Source organism: Plectropomus leopardus, chromosome 19, assembly GCF_026936395.1.
Source record: "Plectropomus leopardus strain MGB_pleo_1.0 chromosome 19, ASM2693639v1, whole genome shotgun sequence".
NCBI classification, from domain to species: domain Eukaryota; kingdom Metazoa; phylum Chordata; class Actinopteri; order Perciformes; family Serranidae; genus Plectropomus; species Plectropomus leopardus.
Genome location: NC_142194.1, coordinates 6109705 through 6125772, shown reverse-complemented (window position 1 = coordinate 6125772; position 16068 = coordinate 6109705). Strand labels below are relative to the sequence as shown.

Here is a 16068-nt window from a genome sequence, read left to right as displayed (position 1 = left end):
CTGAAGACTTTACCATAAAGTTGCAACGTAAAGACTGAGAGTAAAGCATGATGTTTTCATTTTGGTATAATTTTTGACTTGAAGTTTCACCAAAGATCTCTAAAGTCGTTAAAATGTGTTTAAATTGGATGTCCATGTGAATGTGAGGCCCTTGTCAAAGTCTTTAATCAACATCCTTTTTCATTCCTTTAGTCGAATCTGCCTGACGACTTCAAAAACACTTTTTCCCCCTTTTCAGTTAAAAAAACTGTTTTCCGTTTAAATTCTGTCTTTGGCACCTATTCAGTGTTGAAGTGTTTTTCTTCTGTGGTGTCACTTACTTCTCTCTGAGCTCCTGGAGCTCCTCCAGCATGTCTTCGTCGTCACTGTCGGAGTCATCGCTGCTCATGTAGGGAGTGTTGCGGTTGTAGGTCATCATCCATAAATGGTGAAGGGCGTTGCTGTACTGCGGGCTTTCTGCCGCTCCGTCCCACAGCCTCCCCTCCATCTCAGCCGCCGTCACTGAGAGCCCGCTGTCCGCAGACGTTCCCATCAGGCTCAGGCTGTACGCTCTCCTCCGGCTCCTCTTCCTCGTCCTCTGACGTTCCCCAACGACCTCCTCTTCCCCCTCCATCTCCTCCTCCTCTTCATCTTCTTCTTCTCTGTCCTCCTGCTGCTCCTGGCTCCACCCCACCTGCCCGTCAGCCTCCTGGAGGACCCCCGTGGTCGAGCCTCTGTGGGCGTGAGGGTGAGGAGGGGACATGGTGAGGGAGGTGCCCAGGCTCGTCTCAGACTCCCCCTGCTCCTCCGTGCTGCTCTCTGATGACGGGGTGCTGTCGCTGTCTGCAGGTGCAGGTGCAGCAGGTGCGGCGCCAACTGGAGCAGCGGGCGCAGAAATGTGCATGCTGGGCGTCACCTGGAATCGCCCAACGGTGACCGGTGCAGACTGGACCTCTGAAAAAACAGACAATGTTAACTTAAATGCTCTTCATACATCCTGCAGGCATTTCTGAAAACATTTTACGTCAACTTTAAAGGTCCAGTGTGTTGGATTTAGTGGCATCTAGTTGTGAGGTTGAAGAACTGAAACTTCTCACGTGTCAAAAATCATATTTTTAGGCGATTAAAAACTAATAACATATAATAATAATAGATATAAAGATTTTATTAATTTAATTTGAATCACAAAACACAAATCAGCTGTCAAAAAAGTAACTAAAGGTGACTCACAATACTCTCATAAAAACATAAATTACTTCGACATTATGTTGGTTAAATCAGTTCTACTAACTTGCAGCTCTACCTTTACTTACTCATTGTGTCCACGAATATGAAGCTGTAACATCTGGACGGCCAGTTTATATGAAAAAACAGCCAATCACTGGCTAAACAATGATTGGCCAAACAGTAGCGATTGTTCTGTAATCTGATCAGAGCGGACTGATCATCAGAACAAAGTCTCACTCTCTCATGACTTCCAAATCAAATCCAATCAATTTAAACTTTTTTTATTTAGCACCTTTCATACAAGCCCAAAGTGCTCTCAGAGAAACAGGTAAAAAAAATGTAACATTATAACAACAGAGATGAGATGATAGACCTACATTGTAGGTACATCTACTACTACTACAGGTAAGTAGTATAAAAAAATAGTACAAAAAATCAAAGATAAGACTTAAAAACAAGAATGTCAGTTTGTTTTCATTGTGTCTCGTTTCCTAAAATAGTAATCCTCTAGTTCTGGTGGACATCCTCCATGTAGCCTTCATTTATGGTAGCAATAATAACGCAGCCCGTGTGACTGCACATTTCATTTTCTCTCACAATGTTTATGTTTTGTAACAACACATGAAAACAAATTCCTTGATTGCGAAAACCGTTTCTGATTCTATGTGATGACTGCGATGGAGTTGTTTATCTGGTGACGCAAACAGTTAAAGTCTCTCACATCTGCAGACCATTTCAGGGTTTAAAATCCTGCAGTGGCTCATTTCGCCCACCAAGCGTCCCTCTTACAGTAAACACAGCCGGTGTTTGGGTCTGTGCCCACTGAAACAGAGGGACTCTGTTGAATGTGGGACTCTAAGGAGGGTATAAACACCGGCAGGCGTGGAGATGGGAGGAGAGGCCCGTAACGAGCGCGGCTGCTCGCTGATTGGTCGTTGCTTGTGGGCAAGGCTGCAATCACACCTACGTTTGTGTTGGTTTTGAATGGAACATTACACTCAGACCCGCCGTTACGCAATAGCTCCTGAGGCACTGCTAAGAGGTGATAATGTCACCAAGGATACGGCGTGGAGAAAGAGAGAGTCAAAACAACTCAAAAGGCAAATTGGCCGTAACAGAGACATCATATTTAAACCTAATACATCATAAAAAGGAGCAGAGGAGAGAAAAAAACATATAATATTTGGCCGTGGGTGCGTTTGTGTGTATACAAAAGCATGTGTGTGGGTTTATTTGGGGTGCAAACATAAACATACAGTGTATGTCATTTTCCAGCCCGCCCAGCCCCCTGGCTGCTAACATACTACACATTTATGATCCAGAGATGAAGGAGCAACTGTTGCAGGAACATGAGAACATTAACAGAACTATTTCCTTACCAGGCTCAGTGGAGGAGGCTTTCGGTTTTGGGCTGCTGGTTTTCATCTCGGGTACGGCGGAGTGCAAAGGAGCGCTGAAGGACGATAACTGCGCAGGAAGAATAAACATTGTTAGTGCTACAGTAGATCAAGTATAGGCCAGATGTGACTGACCCACACTTAATACAGTTATTTGATAAATGTCCTAAAATTCGGTGTTTCAGCTATCAGTGATGCATGCATTTTTACTAATCAAAGCGTGGTTTAGTTAAAATATCAGAAAATATTGACAGACGTCCCCCCCAGAGCCTGAGTTGGTGTCTTTGAATAGCTTGTTCTGTCAAACCAACATTGGCGTGCAGACGGTGGGGCCTCGGGGCACAGAAATGCACCTTTCCTTCATACGAGCGAAATAAAAAGAACTCATGGTGATTTTGGCTCTTTTGTTGTTATTTTTTGTTTTTTTGGTAGTTGTTATGCATCTTTTGGTTGTTTTGTGTCTCTTTTTCAGTCATTGTGAGTTTCTTTTCAGTTGTTTTATGTCTATGTTTTAGTCTTTTTGTGTGTCTTTGTGGTTGGTTTGCCCCTTTTAGTAGCTATTTTCTGTCTGTTTGCAGTTTATTTGTGGTGTTTCTGTGTTTCTTTGTGGTCATTCTGAGTCTCTCCATGGTTGTTATGTGTTATTTTCAGTCACATTTGCAGCTGAAGAACACTTTATACCCCTGGTCCCCTGAGGTCCCTTCAGTAATCCATCCATCCTCCAGAGTCCAAATTCTTAATCCCATCAATTTAAAATAGCTGGAATGAAGCTGGAATTCTCAAATATTTACTCTTTTGGTTTAAAAAACTGACTTGAATACTTTACTTTTCTGTCAGCTAAGAAATCAGTTAATCAACTAATCATTTCAGCATTAATTTGCACACGCAGAACAACATTTTAAAGTTATATCAACTGAGAAAAAAAGGGACTAAAGGTGACTCACAGTGCTTTCTGGGCTCTCTGGGGGTGACGGAGAAAGATCTGACATGGAGTTCGAACTGGAGACTTCTGATTTGGGTTCAGGCGGGACTGGAACCTAGAGAACGGAGAGGATCTTTATTGACATTGTACAGGTAAACACAATGAAATTAATTTGCACTGCCTAAGCGCCGCTCAAATAGAATGACAGGGCATGAGATAAAATAAAATTAAAAATAGTAAAATAATTAAGTCATATCTCACATGCAGACCCACACACCAGCTCAAACATACATACAGAGTACCTACAGTACGTATTCATTTTACTGCACATAGAGTATAACAGGATCTCAGTGAAGAACTGTGTGTTTTAGTGCAGTCTTCAATGTGGCGATGGCTTCGGGGTAAAAACTCTCTTACCTGTGCCGAGTACGAGTAACTGTGAAGTCCGTCCTCCTGGGGCAGGCTGGGGGGACTGGTGGGGGGACTGGAGAGTCTGACCTGCTGCTGAGGCTCCTGAGGAACCAGCGGAGGAGTGGAGGACAGAGAAGGTGGAGAGACGGGATGCGGCCAGGTGGGATGAGTGCTCTGAGGAATCCCGGCTCCGTCCATCAGAGGCGTATTCTCAGGGCTGATGTAGACGTTGTTCTGCGCTGGGATGCCCGCTGTGGCATACGGGACCTCGACTGGTGTGGTCTGGTAAGGTTGTGGGTAGACGGAGGGGAAAGCTGACTGCGGGGTCATGGAAGCTGGTAACTGTGGGTGGAAGCCTGGATATGAGGGCATCCCCTGGGCGGGCAGACTCGCAGGAGGGATGAAGGACTGGGCCATGCTCATGGCCATGGAGATGACATTAGCTAAGGAAAACAGGGGCTGCGTGTGCGGGGGCCACATGTTGGGATGCTGAGGGGCAGGTGGGGACATGGTGATGCCATCACTGCTGCCAGGACTCGGGGTGTCATTATGAGGATTTGGAGAACCGGGGGCCGGGGAGGGAACAGAAGGGAAGGTGGGGTTACTGGCAACACGTGTGAGGGGAGGATGGACGCCTGGTTTGGGGGAACCTGGAGAGCCTGGGTATGGGAATGGGAAGTGACTGTGGCCCATGAATGGCAAGTGGTAGTGCTGGTGGTGCGGCAGCAGAGACGCAGGGTGGTGGTGCTGATAATGATGAGGAGACCCTAGAGGAGAAAGATTTAAAAAAAAATAATTTGCAGACTGAAGTTAGTTATCTTTGACATAAACTGTTCTAGTAAACATATTAAAGAAAAGTTAAATTTTCTTTATTCAGCTTTCTAAAAAAATCATGACACCTCTCTCTGAGGCTGTTACATAAACTGCAGTCAGCATCCTGTCTCTTGTGCTACCTGGGTCAGTTGTGTAATCTGATCAGATTTTAGCTGTCAGATTGGTTAAAATCTTGAAAATGGGTTGTTCTAAAGAAACTAGATATGCCGCCACACGGTTTTACGCCTCCACATACTACTCAAGTTGAACTAACAGTTTATATCCATGTCTGAGAAAACATGAATGCTTCACACACAGAGGATCAGTACAATCAGCACAGTTTCAAGCTGGTTCTTGTATAACGGCAAAAAAAAAAAAAAAAACTTGATGTAAGTGGTCACCATGAGTTTGGCCTTCGACCATCAGATTCTAATAAGTTCATTCTTGAGTCGAAGTTGACGTTGGTGCCAGATTTGAGGAACCTCCATCAAGGCCATATTCGGATATTACGTTCACAAAAAAGTGATGCGCAGCGTAAACAGTTGCTTTGGTAAAGTAGATAACGTAGACATTACGCTACCTGTTAAGGCTTTCAATACAGTAGCCAAAGGTTTAAAAAAATATATATATAAAAAAAATCCCCCAAATAGCTTTCAACAAATGTTTTAAAGTTACAATCTTAAGATCTCCATTTCGGTCTCTTTGGCAGCACCCATGGAAATTATTGGTGATTGCTGTGTTTTCTGGTAGACTGCCTACACTGTGATATGTAGCCCCATTCAGAGCGCATGTTATCCAAATCTGGTAATCTTAAAATCTGCATCAGGGTGATCCCAACCAGAAAAACTGGCACAATATCATAATATATTTCACATGTCAGTGCTTCCTGGTATTATTTGTTGTTGTTGCTTTTGTTTCTTTAGCAACAGAAGACACTGAAATTATGATATGACCATATAGGAGACAAAAAAGTCCATCGACAGGCTGCTAGAGGCAACCGAGAAAGTCGAGGAAGGTCCCTGCTTTAAGTCACGTCAAAATCTGTTCACCCATTGGCAATAAAAAACGATTAACTATTAGTAAAAAGTCACAACCATAACATATAGCTTGTCTAGTAAGTGTAATTTGAAATGACAACCTCTGCTGCATGGCTGCAGTGGAATATTGGACCGAATGGAGACAAGTTAGATCACTCCTCCTTCCTCTCTGCTCAGAGTTTGGTCAATTTAATTCTTCCTGCAGCCCCCTGCCAAGACGTACGCCATGTGGAGCATAAATCTTTCCCGCACTTTCAAAGAATGGGTTTCCATGGTGAACAAAGACGTTTTGTTTTGAGCAGTATCCGACTATAATTGCATTCGTAAGCCGGAGCAGTTGCACACCGGGCTCACGCGTCTGTGAGGGATTCAGCATCAATGAAGCGAGCGAGGTTTTTGCGTATGGCATTTTCAAGGAGTTTGAATTAAACGCACGTGTGTGTACACAACTGTTTTTTTAAGGGTCTGATTGTTAGATTACAGTCGGGATTTCTGCATCACTCTCTGGGGAAAAGTTGAGGATGCCAGTGTCCGGGCACCATCCACTGATTCGACATTTACCTCAACAATGGCTCCACAGTTATAAACCACACCTCCTGTTCCTGATGATGCAAACCAGCCTCTGATTTTTCCATGCTGACGGAAACATAGGTTAGGCAACACTCTATAACAGTGGCGGGCAGCCAAGAGGGATTGTGAAAGCGACCATGCAGTGGACGTGCAGCAGAGAGACGGGACAGTATGGACAGAATATTAGATCTGGGGCTTTTTATCATTATTAGGACATGTTACATATGGTAAATATTTTTTAAGCACTGGGAATGGGCATGTGTTTTCTTTTATTTTGGCCTTTGGCTTCTGATTTTTAAAGAAAACTTGCAGATTTGAAAGGCATGTTTTCTCGAAACATTTTGGGCGATTTTTCTTTTCTTAAAACATTTCTGACAATTTTCTTTTAAAATCTTTGATGTTGTTTTTTCTTTTTTAATTTAGGTGATTTTTTTAATTCTTATTTTATTGGTGATTTGATTGTTTTTATTGTATGGGTTTTCATTGTCTTTTTTAAATTTATTTTATTATTTTATTGTATGCAATTTTATGCCTCATTTGAGACTTTTATTATTATTATTATTATTATTATTATTATTATTGTGTTTTACCTTGTACAGCACTTTGTTCAGTCGATGGTTGTTTTAAAGTGCTTAACAAATAAAGTGCATTGGATTTTTTTTAAAAACCTTTTGGTGAATTTTTTTATGAACATTTTTGAGGATTTTTTTTCTTTCAAAATTTATGGTGATTAAAGAAATTGATGATTATATTCTTTAAAAATTTTGTTGATTTTTTTTTCTTTTAAAATTTTAAGGATTGTAAAACGGGCAGATTTTTTTTTTTTTTAACCTTACGGCAGTTTTTTTCTAAAAACCTTTTTGGATGATGAAATTAATGTTGATAAAAATTTAAAAAAAACACTTTTTTTCTTTTAAAATTTTTGGTTTGCCTCATGCATTTTCCCCACTTCATTCATATATATATATATATATATATATATATATATATATATACATATATACATATATATGTACATACATTTACACATTCGGGGCTGAAGCCTAAGACAGCCAGGCCTAATGATGCCACTGGTTCAATACAGGGGGATATATGGAGGAGATGTGTACATTAATTGACATTAAATGCGCCTCCTGTAGGGAAGGAGACTGATGGGGGAGGAGGCTTTCTTGGAAATTCTGTAGGAGTTTGTCCTGGCAAACAGATGTTGCCGACTATCACAGCACTGGGGAAAATCTCATGCTCTACAGCGACAGCATTCACAGTTCCCTAAAAGCCAGAAAAGCGCCCTTCAGGTGAGGTAATTACCCAAGAGGCCCTGCTGCAAAGCAGACACAGACGAAGGCTTTGAGGTGTTGGGATGGCGGATGGCGCCATGCGAATGTCTGAACAATACCAAGAACGGGCTCTGAGAAGGGGAGGGCGGGGGTTTATGAGGTAGCTGAGCTTTGACTTATTCTTTGCCAAAGGACTGTAACAATTTCTCAGTGTGCTGAAACAGTAAACAATGCCGGGCCTCTTCGCGGAGGGACCGGAGGGCCATTTACCTGGGGCGTTGTGGAAAGACTGTGAGCGTATTAGAGGTCGCCCAGGTGAAGTAATGTCTGCACTGAAGACGTCTCCGTTGGGACATGGGGGAGAGCCACACACCCCTACGCTCGGGTTAGCCACACTGAAGTCTACGACAAGACACACACATGCATGAGCGGATCAGCATGCACACACACACAATCATCATGCACAGTTAATCTGACAGGCTGTGAGTCTTAATGCCGTTCACACACACTTAATGTTACTTAATGTTAATTTCTATCAAGCATCAAATAATCATTTTGATGGGTGAGTTTAAACCACACATGAGACTTACCGGGCAGAGAAGAGGAGGAGTGTGTTCGAGGCAGGGTGTGGCTGTGCAGATTAGGCTGTAAGAGAGCACACGTGATAAAACTCAGTCTCCACTTCTGACCATGGTGGGATTCAACTGCAATGCAAAACTACTTTACAGGTTTTAATCAGTGGCACTGAAGTGAGCAGCAGCTGGACTGCAGAGTATTTTGTTCAAGTCAAGTCAATTTTGTCCATATATAACTATATATTTATGGTTATTTCATCCCACTTTTCCTATGAAGCAGATCAAACCCACACTCTTTAAACCCTTTGAAACCTAAGCAAAATGTTTTGATTTCTTTCAAAAACATGGGGAAAAATGCAATGGCCAACTTGGCATGAAATATGACACACATAGCAAGAAATTAGTTAAAGGTGACAAAGGAAATGACTTGAAAATTAACTAAAAATTAGTTTTTAAAAAAGGGGCAATTATTACAAAATAACCACAAAAAACATAAACATGTCCAGAAAGCTATGTTTATAATCATTGTAATTCTATGTTTAAAATTATGTTATAGACATATATTTTTTTCATTTTCTGTACTTTTTTGGGGGGGTCATTTTCTTGTTTGCTTTGTTTTTGTTTCCTTTTGTTTGTTTTGTAATAACTTTAACTTTAACATTTTTTGGTTATTTTCAGGTAAATTCTTGTAAAACCATTTTTAAACTAATTTCTTGCTAGTTTTTGTGGGTAACCTATTCCTTTAAGACTGTAAAAATGGAAAACAATATACCTGCTTATAATCACTGTGTTTACATTGTCACTGTGAGCATTTTATTCATCTACAGTGTCTCTTCCCGAAACTCTCAGAATAGCTCCCTACCTCAGATTTACAACAGCCAGAACAAAGATAGACAGATGGCTGTCTGGGCTTGTGGGTTTCTCCCTAACTCGACTAGTTTGGTCTGTTTTTTTTTTTGGCTGGCCAGTGCTGGGAAGAGCAGCCATAACGAGCCTTGGGGGATGCGGTCCGTGCAGTGTTTTTAATCTGGAGTGGAGCCAGGAGAGATTTGTCCACAGTGGTTTCGGGTAATTGTGTAGCCAACGGGTCGGAAACATGGTGGACGAGGTAGATAGTTGGCTGTAGAGATTCATTGCTCTCTATGAAACTGCACTTTATTCTTTCATCCACCATTTATGATCATCTTAGATCATTTTTACTGAAGTGAACAAGGAGATTTTGTTCCGTGTGTTCTGCGGAGTGGAACATATCCTGGCAGGACAAACGCTTCTCTTTCCCGACATACTGTATCTGATTAGTTCATATCTTGTACAGGATGGCACGGCTCCGAACGGCTCTTTTTCCTGGAAGTCCAAATTTTACAGTTTCACAGAATCTTAATTCAGAGAGGCTTAATAAACCAAACGTAAATTATCTTACCCATTCAAAGTGGGCAGATATGTTGGAAAAGTTCATTATGGTGTAAGCACTGGGAGGGATTTGTGATTTTGGGAACAAATAAATGGGAAAAAAACAGAGGCATGGGGTATGGGATTTATGACAGCAGTGCTTTTAGTAACACTGTGTTCTGAATGAAGGAGCTCAGGAACACTTAACCTTGTTTCTTTAAGGGCAAGTCTCAGGAGGGACTGTGGACAGTGAGGAAAGCACTCGGAGGGTTTTTATTCTCAGTGTAGGAAGCACAGCTCTACGGCTTTCCATTTGCACCAGATTTATGGCCCTGCCTCGGATAAGCACAGCGAGACACACTGTAGCTAATTTATGATGATCAGACAGCACGGTCAAACAGTTACTTCCTTTGTTCTCGGCTAACGCGGCTGTCATGTGGAGGTGCTGCTGACCTGTGAGGACGACAGTGAGTTAACGCCGTTGTGGAAAGCGGGCTGGGGGAGTCGGTGTCCGCCAAAGTGGAGCGGCTGCTCTTTGGCCATCAGCGCCTCTGCCCGTTTGATGATGTCGCCCATGCGGTGGATGAAGCCCTCCTTCTCTGACGGCAGGATGAACTCATTGTGCACCTTGAAGACAAAAGCAGAAAATGTAAAAAGAACACTCGATTACTATAAAAAGTACAGGATTTAAAATCTGAGTTATGTCAAAATGTCAAACATGATCTGCAGTAAAACGTTCCCTGTCAGTGTTTTACTCTTACATATGATGTTTTTGGATTAATATCACTGCTACATTAATTCATATATTGAATTTTACTGGCGCAAATGATGAAGGCTGACTGACTCTAAATAATGTTTAGGAGTTAAATGAAGGCATAAGAAGAGCAGCTTCTGCAAGTAAAAGCAAACTTTCAGACCCACGGAATGAAGTTAAGCTTCACTTTCACTGCGCCTGCTGTTCTGCTGCTCTGTCTGTGCCCAGAGTACGCTCTGCGCTCCGAGAGTGTGCTGCAGTGAATAACTGAACAGTATATATCAACAGTGCTCATCATGAACAGTCCAGCTTCAAAAATAGAAAGTGAATTTGTGGTGTCACTTGACCTGTCCTTCAACCTAATGTTAGCTTTTTACTTCTGCTGATTTCATTTATGTTTCAAATATCATACAAATTGTGTTTATTTATTAAAATTATCTTTGTGCATAAAATGTGTTAAGTATCATAATCCCTTTTTTCCCTCCAGAGCTTATATTCTGCAATAAACAAAAATCTAATGGGATAATCCCACTTCCTTCAGGCATAGATGTAAAATAATAACAAGATACGGGATCCCAAGATGGCGCAAATTTAGTTCAGTGGAACTGCTCAGCTGGTACAAAAAAGTCTCTGCGTCAGTGCCGCCAGCGACTTCCCGCTCGTCTTATAGACTTTGCGTTGTGATGACGTCATGGATTTTTAAATCGCTTTTCTCTGCTCAAGGAAAGTTTTACAAATATAAAACCTCTTTGGCTCAAAAATCCATAATGGAAAGAGTCATAATTGACCTTGTTTGCATTTCGAGGTGCCCTGTCAACAGTTTTATAATGGCTTTCTATGGGGAAAAAGTTTTTTCCAGTGAGTGGTCACTGGGAAAAATTGGAGGCAGAGCTGAGTCAAGTTTCTGGAACTAGAGCGATCCTAAAACTTCTAGGTTAGCATAAATAAAAACATCATGCCTGCACCACTCTATATCAATAAATCTGACTTGGCATTACTAAATGTTACTTAGTTACATGTTTCTAAGATTAGAAGTACTTGTTGTCTATTTGTGTGTCCATCTATGAATTCTGCCCATCCAAACACACATCCACCTCCTGTCACTCTTATTCTTGGAAAAAAATACATAAATCATCAATCCACAATACAGCAGTTTGTCAGAGGAGGTTTTGAGCTTTGCATATTCACGCAGTTTCGAGTGCTGTGAATTGTGGCTCGGGGCGTGGTGACCGTACCCTGTCAGCATGGCATAATTCAGCTCATTTAAAAACCCTGCGCTGAGAACCGCGGGGGCTGCTGTGATGCCAGGCGCCCCTGCTGCGCCAAGACTCCGTAAACAAAAGCCCACTGTGTTTTTAAGAGGCAGGAAAACAGCAAACATTGGAGTGAACAGAACGTGCTGCTGCCTCATCACGCCTCGCTCATGCAGGCTCGTGCATGTACACCGCCGCTAATGAAGCATAAAGACAGCAGCGGGGACGGGGGGATGGGGGGGGCTGCTCACCTGCGTCACTCACTTCACAGAAAGTTAGATATAATATCGGTCAGAGATAGCATCGACAAACGAGAAGCTGTTAACTGGGAGCAGGATGAATCATGTGTATGTAGAGATGAGATAGAGGAATCAGTCAGACTTATCAGCTGACAGAGTGACTGTGTTTATTTATTTCTGTGTCCATAAAGTTCTGAACTGATTAGTTTGTGTTTAACCCTTAACATCCTCTTCATTTCTCCTTAAACTGGATTTAATATGAAAAATAAAAATCCAAACTGTCTGAAAGAATCATTCTGTTCCAGCTTTTCACTGAAGCCTAAATGAGTCAACACTGTAAAATATGACAAGTTAATTTTACTTCTTTTTTTTAACTAGGAAACCAAATGCTGATTTTTCACTTGCTTTAGTTATTTTGCAAATGTAGATTTGCTGCTTGAGCAAAAGTTTTAGCATTTACGCTTATCTTTTCACTTGTGACTAATTTGTCAGCTGTCAAGCAAAAGTTACAAATGTTGTTGTTTTAAATAAAGAATTATTATCTTAACTTTGCAACTGTACCAAAAAAGATCATTTTTATTATACACATTTCTTTAGACATAAACTCTATCAGCATTTATTTATTAGTTATAGCTAATAAGGTCCAACATCACCAAAATCTTATCAATGGTTACTTTGGTCAAAAGCCAAATTTAACAAAAAAATCCAATACCATTCACAGTTAAAGTAAATAACTGTGACAAAAGAAAAGACGCTCTCTTTATTTTAAATTATTGACATTCTGATTATGGAACCTGTTAATCATTTAGCACCAGTGATGACTCACCATGACAGCAGCGATGTCTTCAGGGTTATCTCCATCCAGGTCAAACTTGAAGGTCACCATCTTGTCATTGTGTGTCTGCAGCTGACACTCCACCACCCGGTCCACTTTATCAGAGAGCTGCAGGGACGGGACAGGATCAATGGTAACGACAGGTGTCTGTTTACACTCTGAAGTTAAACACAGAAGGAACAATGTATTTTGTGTTTGTGTGTGTGTGTGTGTGTGTGTGTGTGTGTGTGTGTGTGTGTGTGTGTGTGTGCAAACATGTGGACATCTACTCTAAAATGCAGTGTGTTTATGGATGAATTGCCCTCTTTGCGCCACTGTATGCACATGTGGTGATGCATGATCTGTTTGTCTCTGTCTGCAGTCCAAACATGCTCGTTAAAAGACCGCAGAGTGTCCTGATCAGAAGAGAAATGTACCGCGGTTGCCGGGGGAAAAACTGATAACGTTGCATAATCTGGGTGGAGCTTCACTGCTCGCTCATAAATAGAAAGAATCCGCTAATTCCAACATTGATTACAGCTGGTTGATTTATCTGTTTATGATGTTCTCTTTCAGTGTCATAATTAAACAAAACTTTAAATTTATTGTACCCCTGTGATGCGCAGCCTGGAGCGCGCCCTCCTCCTGAACAGCTTCCCGGCAGTTCGCCTCGCAGCCGTTTTCTCGCCCTTCTCCGATAGGCCCTCATAGCCGTCACTCAAGCCTGAAGTCACATCGGAGGCGTAGCTGCAGGGAAATAAATTATACATGCTACTAGTTAGAAAATACACCGAGGAAACATTCCTCACTTAGAACAGAAGTAAGTTGAACATCCATCACGGCTGATTATCTTGGCATCACATTTAATAACAAACAGCACTCTGAAGTGTCAAATAAAGTCGAGATGTGTAACACTGGCACGGCTCTCAATTGTAAACAGCAGAGTTAAACAATACAGTTCAGGGAAGCCTGTTCAGATACTCAACTAATGGCCCGTGGGGCAAATCTGGTCCCTAAAAGGGTGCCGGGTGGCCCCCAAACCATTTTCAAATTCACAATGAAAATAAAGTGAACCACACTGGGATTTGTTTTTGTACCTTGAGTTTACATAAGGTGCCAGAGTACATAAAACAGCATAAAAATAGAGCTTGTTTATCAAAAAAAGGGCCGATGGAGGATCCCTACACCCCCGACAGAGGTCCCAGTAAACCCCTAACGTCCTTAAATACTAGAGATGTCCAAAAATCCTAAAAGTGTCCTGAAATCCTTGAAACATCCTAAAATTCTAGAAATGTCCTAAGTCTTAGAACTGTCCTGAAATCTTAGAAACGTCCTAAAAACCTAGAAATGTCCTGAAATCCCAGAAATGTCCTAAAATCGTAAAAGTGTCCTAAAATCCTAGAAATGCCCTGAAATCCTAGAACTCCTAAAATTCTAAAAAAAACCTTCTAAAACCCGAGAAACGGCCGAAATCCTAGAAGTGCCCTAAAATCCTTGAAATCGTCCCTAAATCCTGGAAATGTCCTAAAACCTTAGAAACGCCTTAAAATCCCAGAAATGTCCTGGAACACGCAGCCTGCAAACCACGCTGAGTGTCCCTGCTCTATATGAAGCTCCAGAAGAAGAAACACGTGATCTGTTGTATTTATACAATGTTTTTTAGTTTTAGGTTTCAGAGAACTGGAGAACATTCAGTTTATTTTATAAAAAGCTTTTAGTTCAGCTAATTGCGTCTCCTGGGTCTTTTTGGATTGCTGCGGTCACAGACTCCCCTCTCCAACACAGGCTGCAAACATTTACAGGCCTACTGGTTGGCAGCGTCCGCCTGTCTCTATTTAAAAAGCTCCAGCTCACGGCGGGTAACTGCGGTTCAAAGTGAAGCCTGTTTCCACCTTTAAACACAGAGGACATGGGAATTAAACAAAATAATTTGTGTTGGCATTGCGAGCGGTGATGAAATGCAGTTCTGCTCATCAGTAATCTGCGGCTTTTCTCAGAGGAAGAATTATTAATGGATCCTAAATAGCGCAGGCCTAAGCTGCTGTGAAACATTACACTCAGCGAGACGTTTGTTTCAATCCACTCTGGTCGAGTCAGATAAACTGTCATGGAGGACAAACCAAACAGGCTGTAAAAGACCTTTTACATGCACAGCATGTGTTGTAGAGAAATTTGTAAATTCCACCCAAACTCTACATTCAAAACATATTTTGAGGGTAACTTAAGTATTTTTAAACCTATTTTCCCATGTTTGTGTGTTGAAGAGGCTAATGGGTAATTTTTGCAGCCATAAAAGAGGTTTCAATGTAACCACTCAGGGCATGTTCACACCGTTAATTTACATCCACCAAAAGTGCCTGTTTTTGCCACTGACAGGCTCAGATTGTTATTCAAAGGGCCTGACAACATTATTGAAATGATCCTGACAGACATAGACTGTTTTGTCAGTCTGAGATCCTTTTTCTTTTCACAGAAAAAGCCCTGAGATAATTATCACCAATCCTACCAGACTCCATTTAAATAAACAGTCATTTTAGTGTGAATAGAGCCAGCATGATTTCACATCTGAGTGGCTGAATTAGGGGTTTATTTTAAACCTGAGTTGGTTATTTTTATTATTATTATTACTTTGATAATTACTATTTCCTTTTTTAATTTTTTTCCTTTGTCTTTTGACATTCAAAATAAAAACAAACATTTAAAACAGACTTCTGATTGTTGATATTACAAACAAGCAATTTGAAGATGTCACCTCGGCCCACAGAAAATTAAATTTTTCACAATTTTTTTTGATGTAGAGGAAATGAATTCACAAAAAAAGAGATTATTGGAAACCAATCGTATTTTGGCCTTATCAGATCTTAGGTTCTGCGTGGCCACAATATAATTTTAAAAACATTATAGCCTCTGAAAAGAAGATAAAGCCCAAGTGACGACAAACACACACACACGCACACATGATTTGCTCTCATGCCAGGAATAAAGCCGTTCTCTCCCCAACATCCCACCAACATGGAAAACAGGGCCTCCGCAACATCACAAAGAAACCTGCGAGGGTCCACTCCGCCTCACAGCAACAAAAACACAGAGGAGTCTGTCGATCGCCTCCAGCTTGTTGTTTCAGCCCCACAGATGTGGAGGAGGAGGAGTTAGAGAGGGAAGACCAGACATTTCTACTGGATCCACATCGATTTTCAGGCCTCAAACTCAACTACAGAAGGGACTATTGAACTCTATTGTTCCTCGGATGTTTAAAAAAAAAAGGGAATGATGAACGTTACCTGTCCACAGGAGAGTTGAAGCCGCTCGGGACCCCTAAGTTGCCGTGTTCCACATTGCTGGATACTGCAATACTCTGTGAATAGAAACAGTGGTAAAGTGAACATGAATCGAAGATTTCCATTGATTTCT

The 16068-nt window shown here is 41.5% G+C and overlaps 1 protein-coding gene across 4 annotated transcripts in view; it reads right to left on the bottom strand.

The window, feature by feature from the left end:
• Positions 1 to 16068, bottom strand: part of wnk4a (WNK lysine deficient protein kinase 4a) — a 61049-nt gene that overhangs the window by 5725 nt on the left and 39256 nt on the right. For 3 of the 4 annotated variants that reach the window (XM_042507731.2, XM_088069818.1, XM_088069817.1), the window contains exons 10-19: positions 15939 to 16012; positions 13269 to 13404; positions 12670 to 12786; positions 10051 to 10224; positions 8224 to 8278; positions 7904 to 8035; positions 3943 to 4703; positions 3548 to 3640; positions 2586 to 2673; positions 321 to 933 (exon numbers count right to left, since the gene is read on the bottom strand). In XM_042507731.2, coding sequence (XP_042363665.1) covers positions 321 to 933; positions 2586 to 2673; positions 3548 to 3640; positions 3943 to 4703; positions 7904 to 8035; positions 8224 to 8278; positions 10051 to 10224; positions 12670 to 12786; positions 13269 to 13404; positions 15939 to 16012 — 2243 coding nt within the window. The remainder of the gene's footprint in view (positions 1 to 320; positions 934 to 2585; positions 2674 to 3547; positions 3641 to 3942; positions 4704 to 7903; positions 8036 to 8223; positions 8279 to 10050; positions 10225 to 12669; positions 12787 to 13268; positions 13405 to 15938; positions 16013 to 16068) is intronic. The other variant, XM_088069819.1, reaches the window with a different exon arrangement.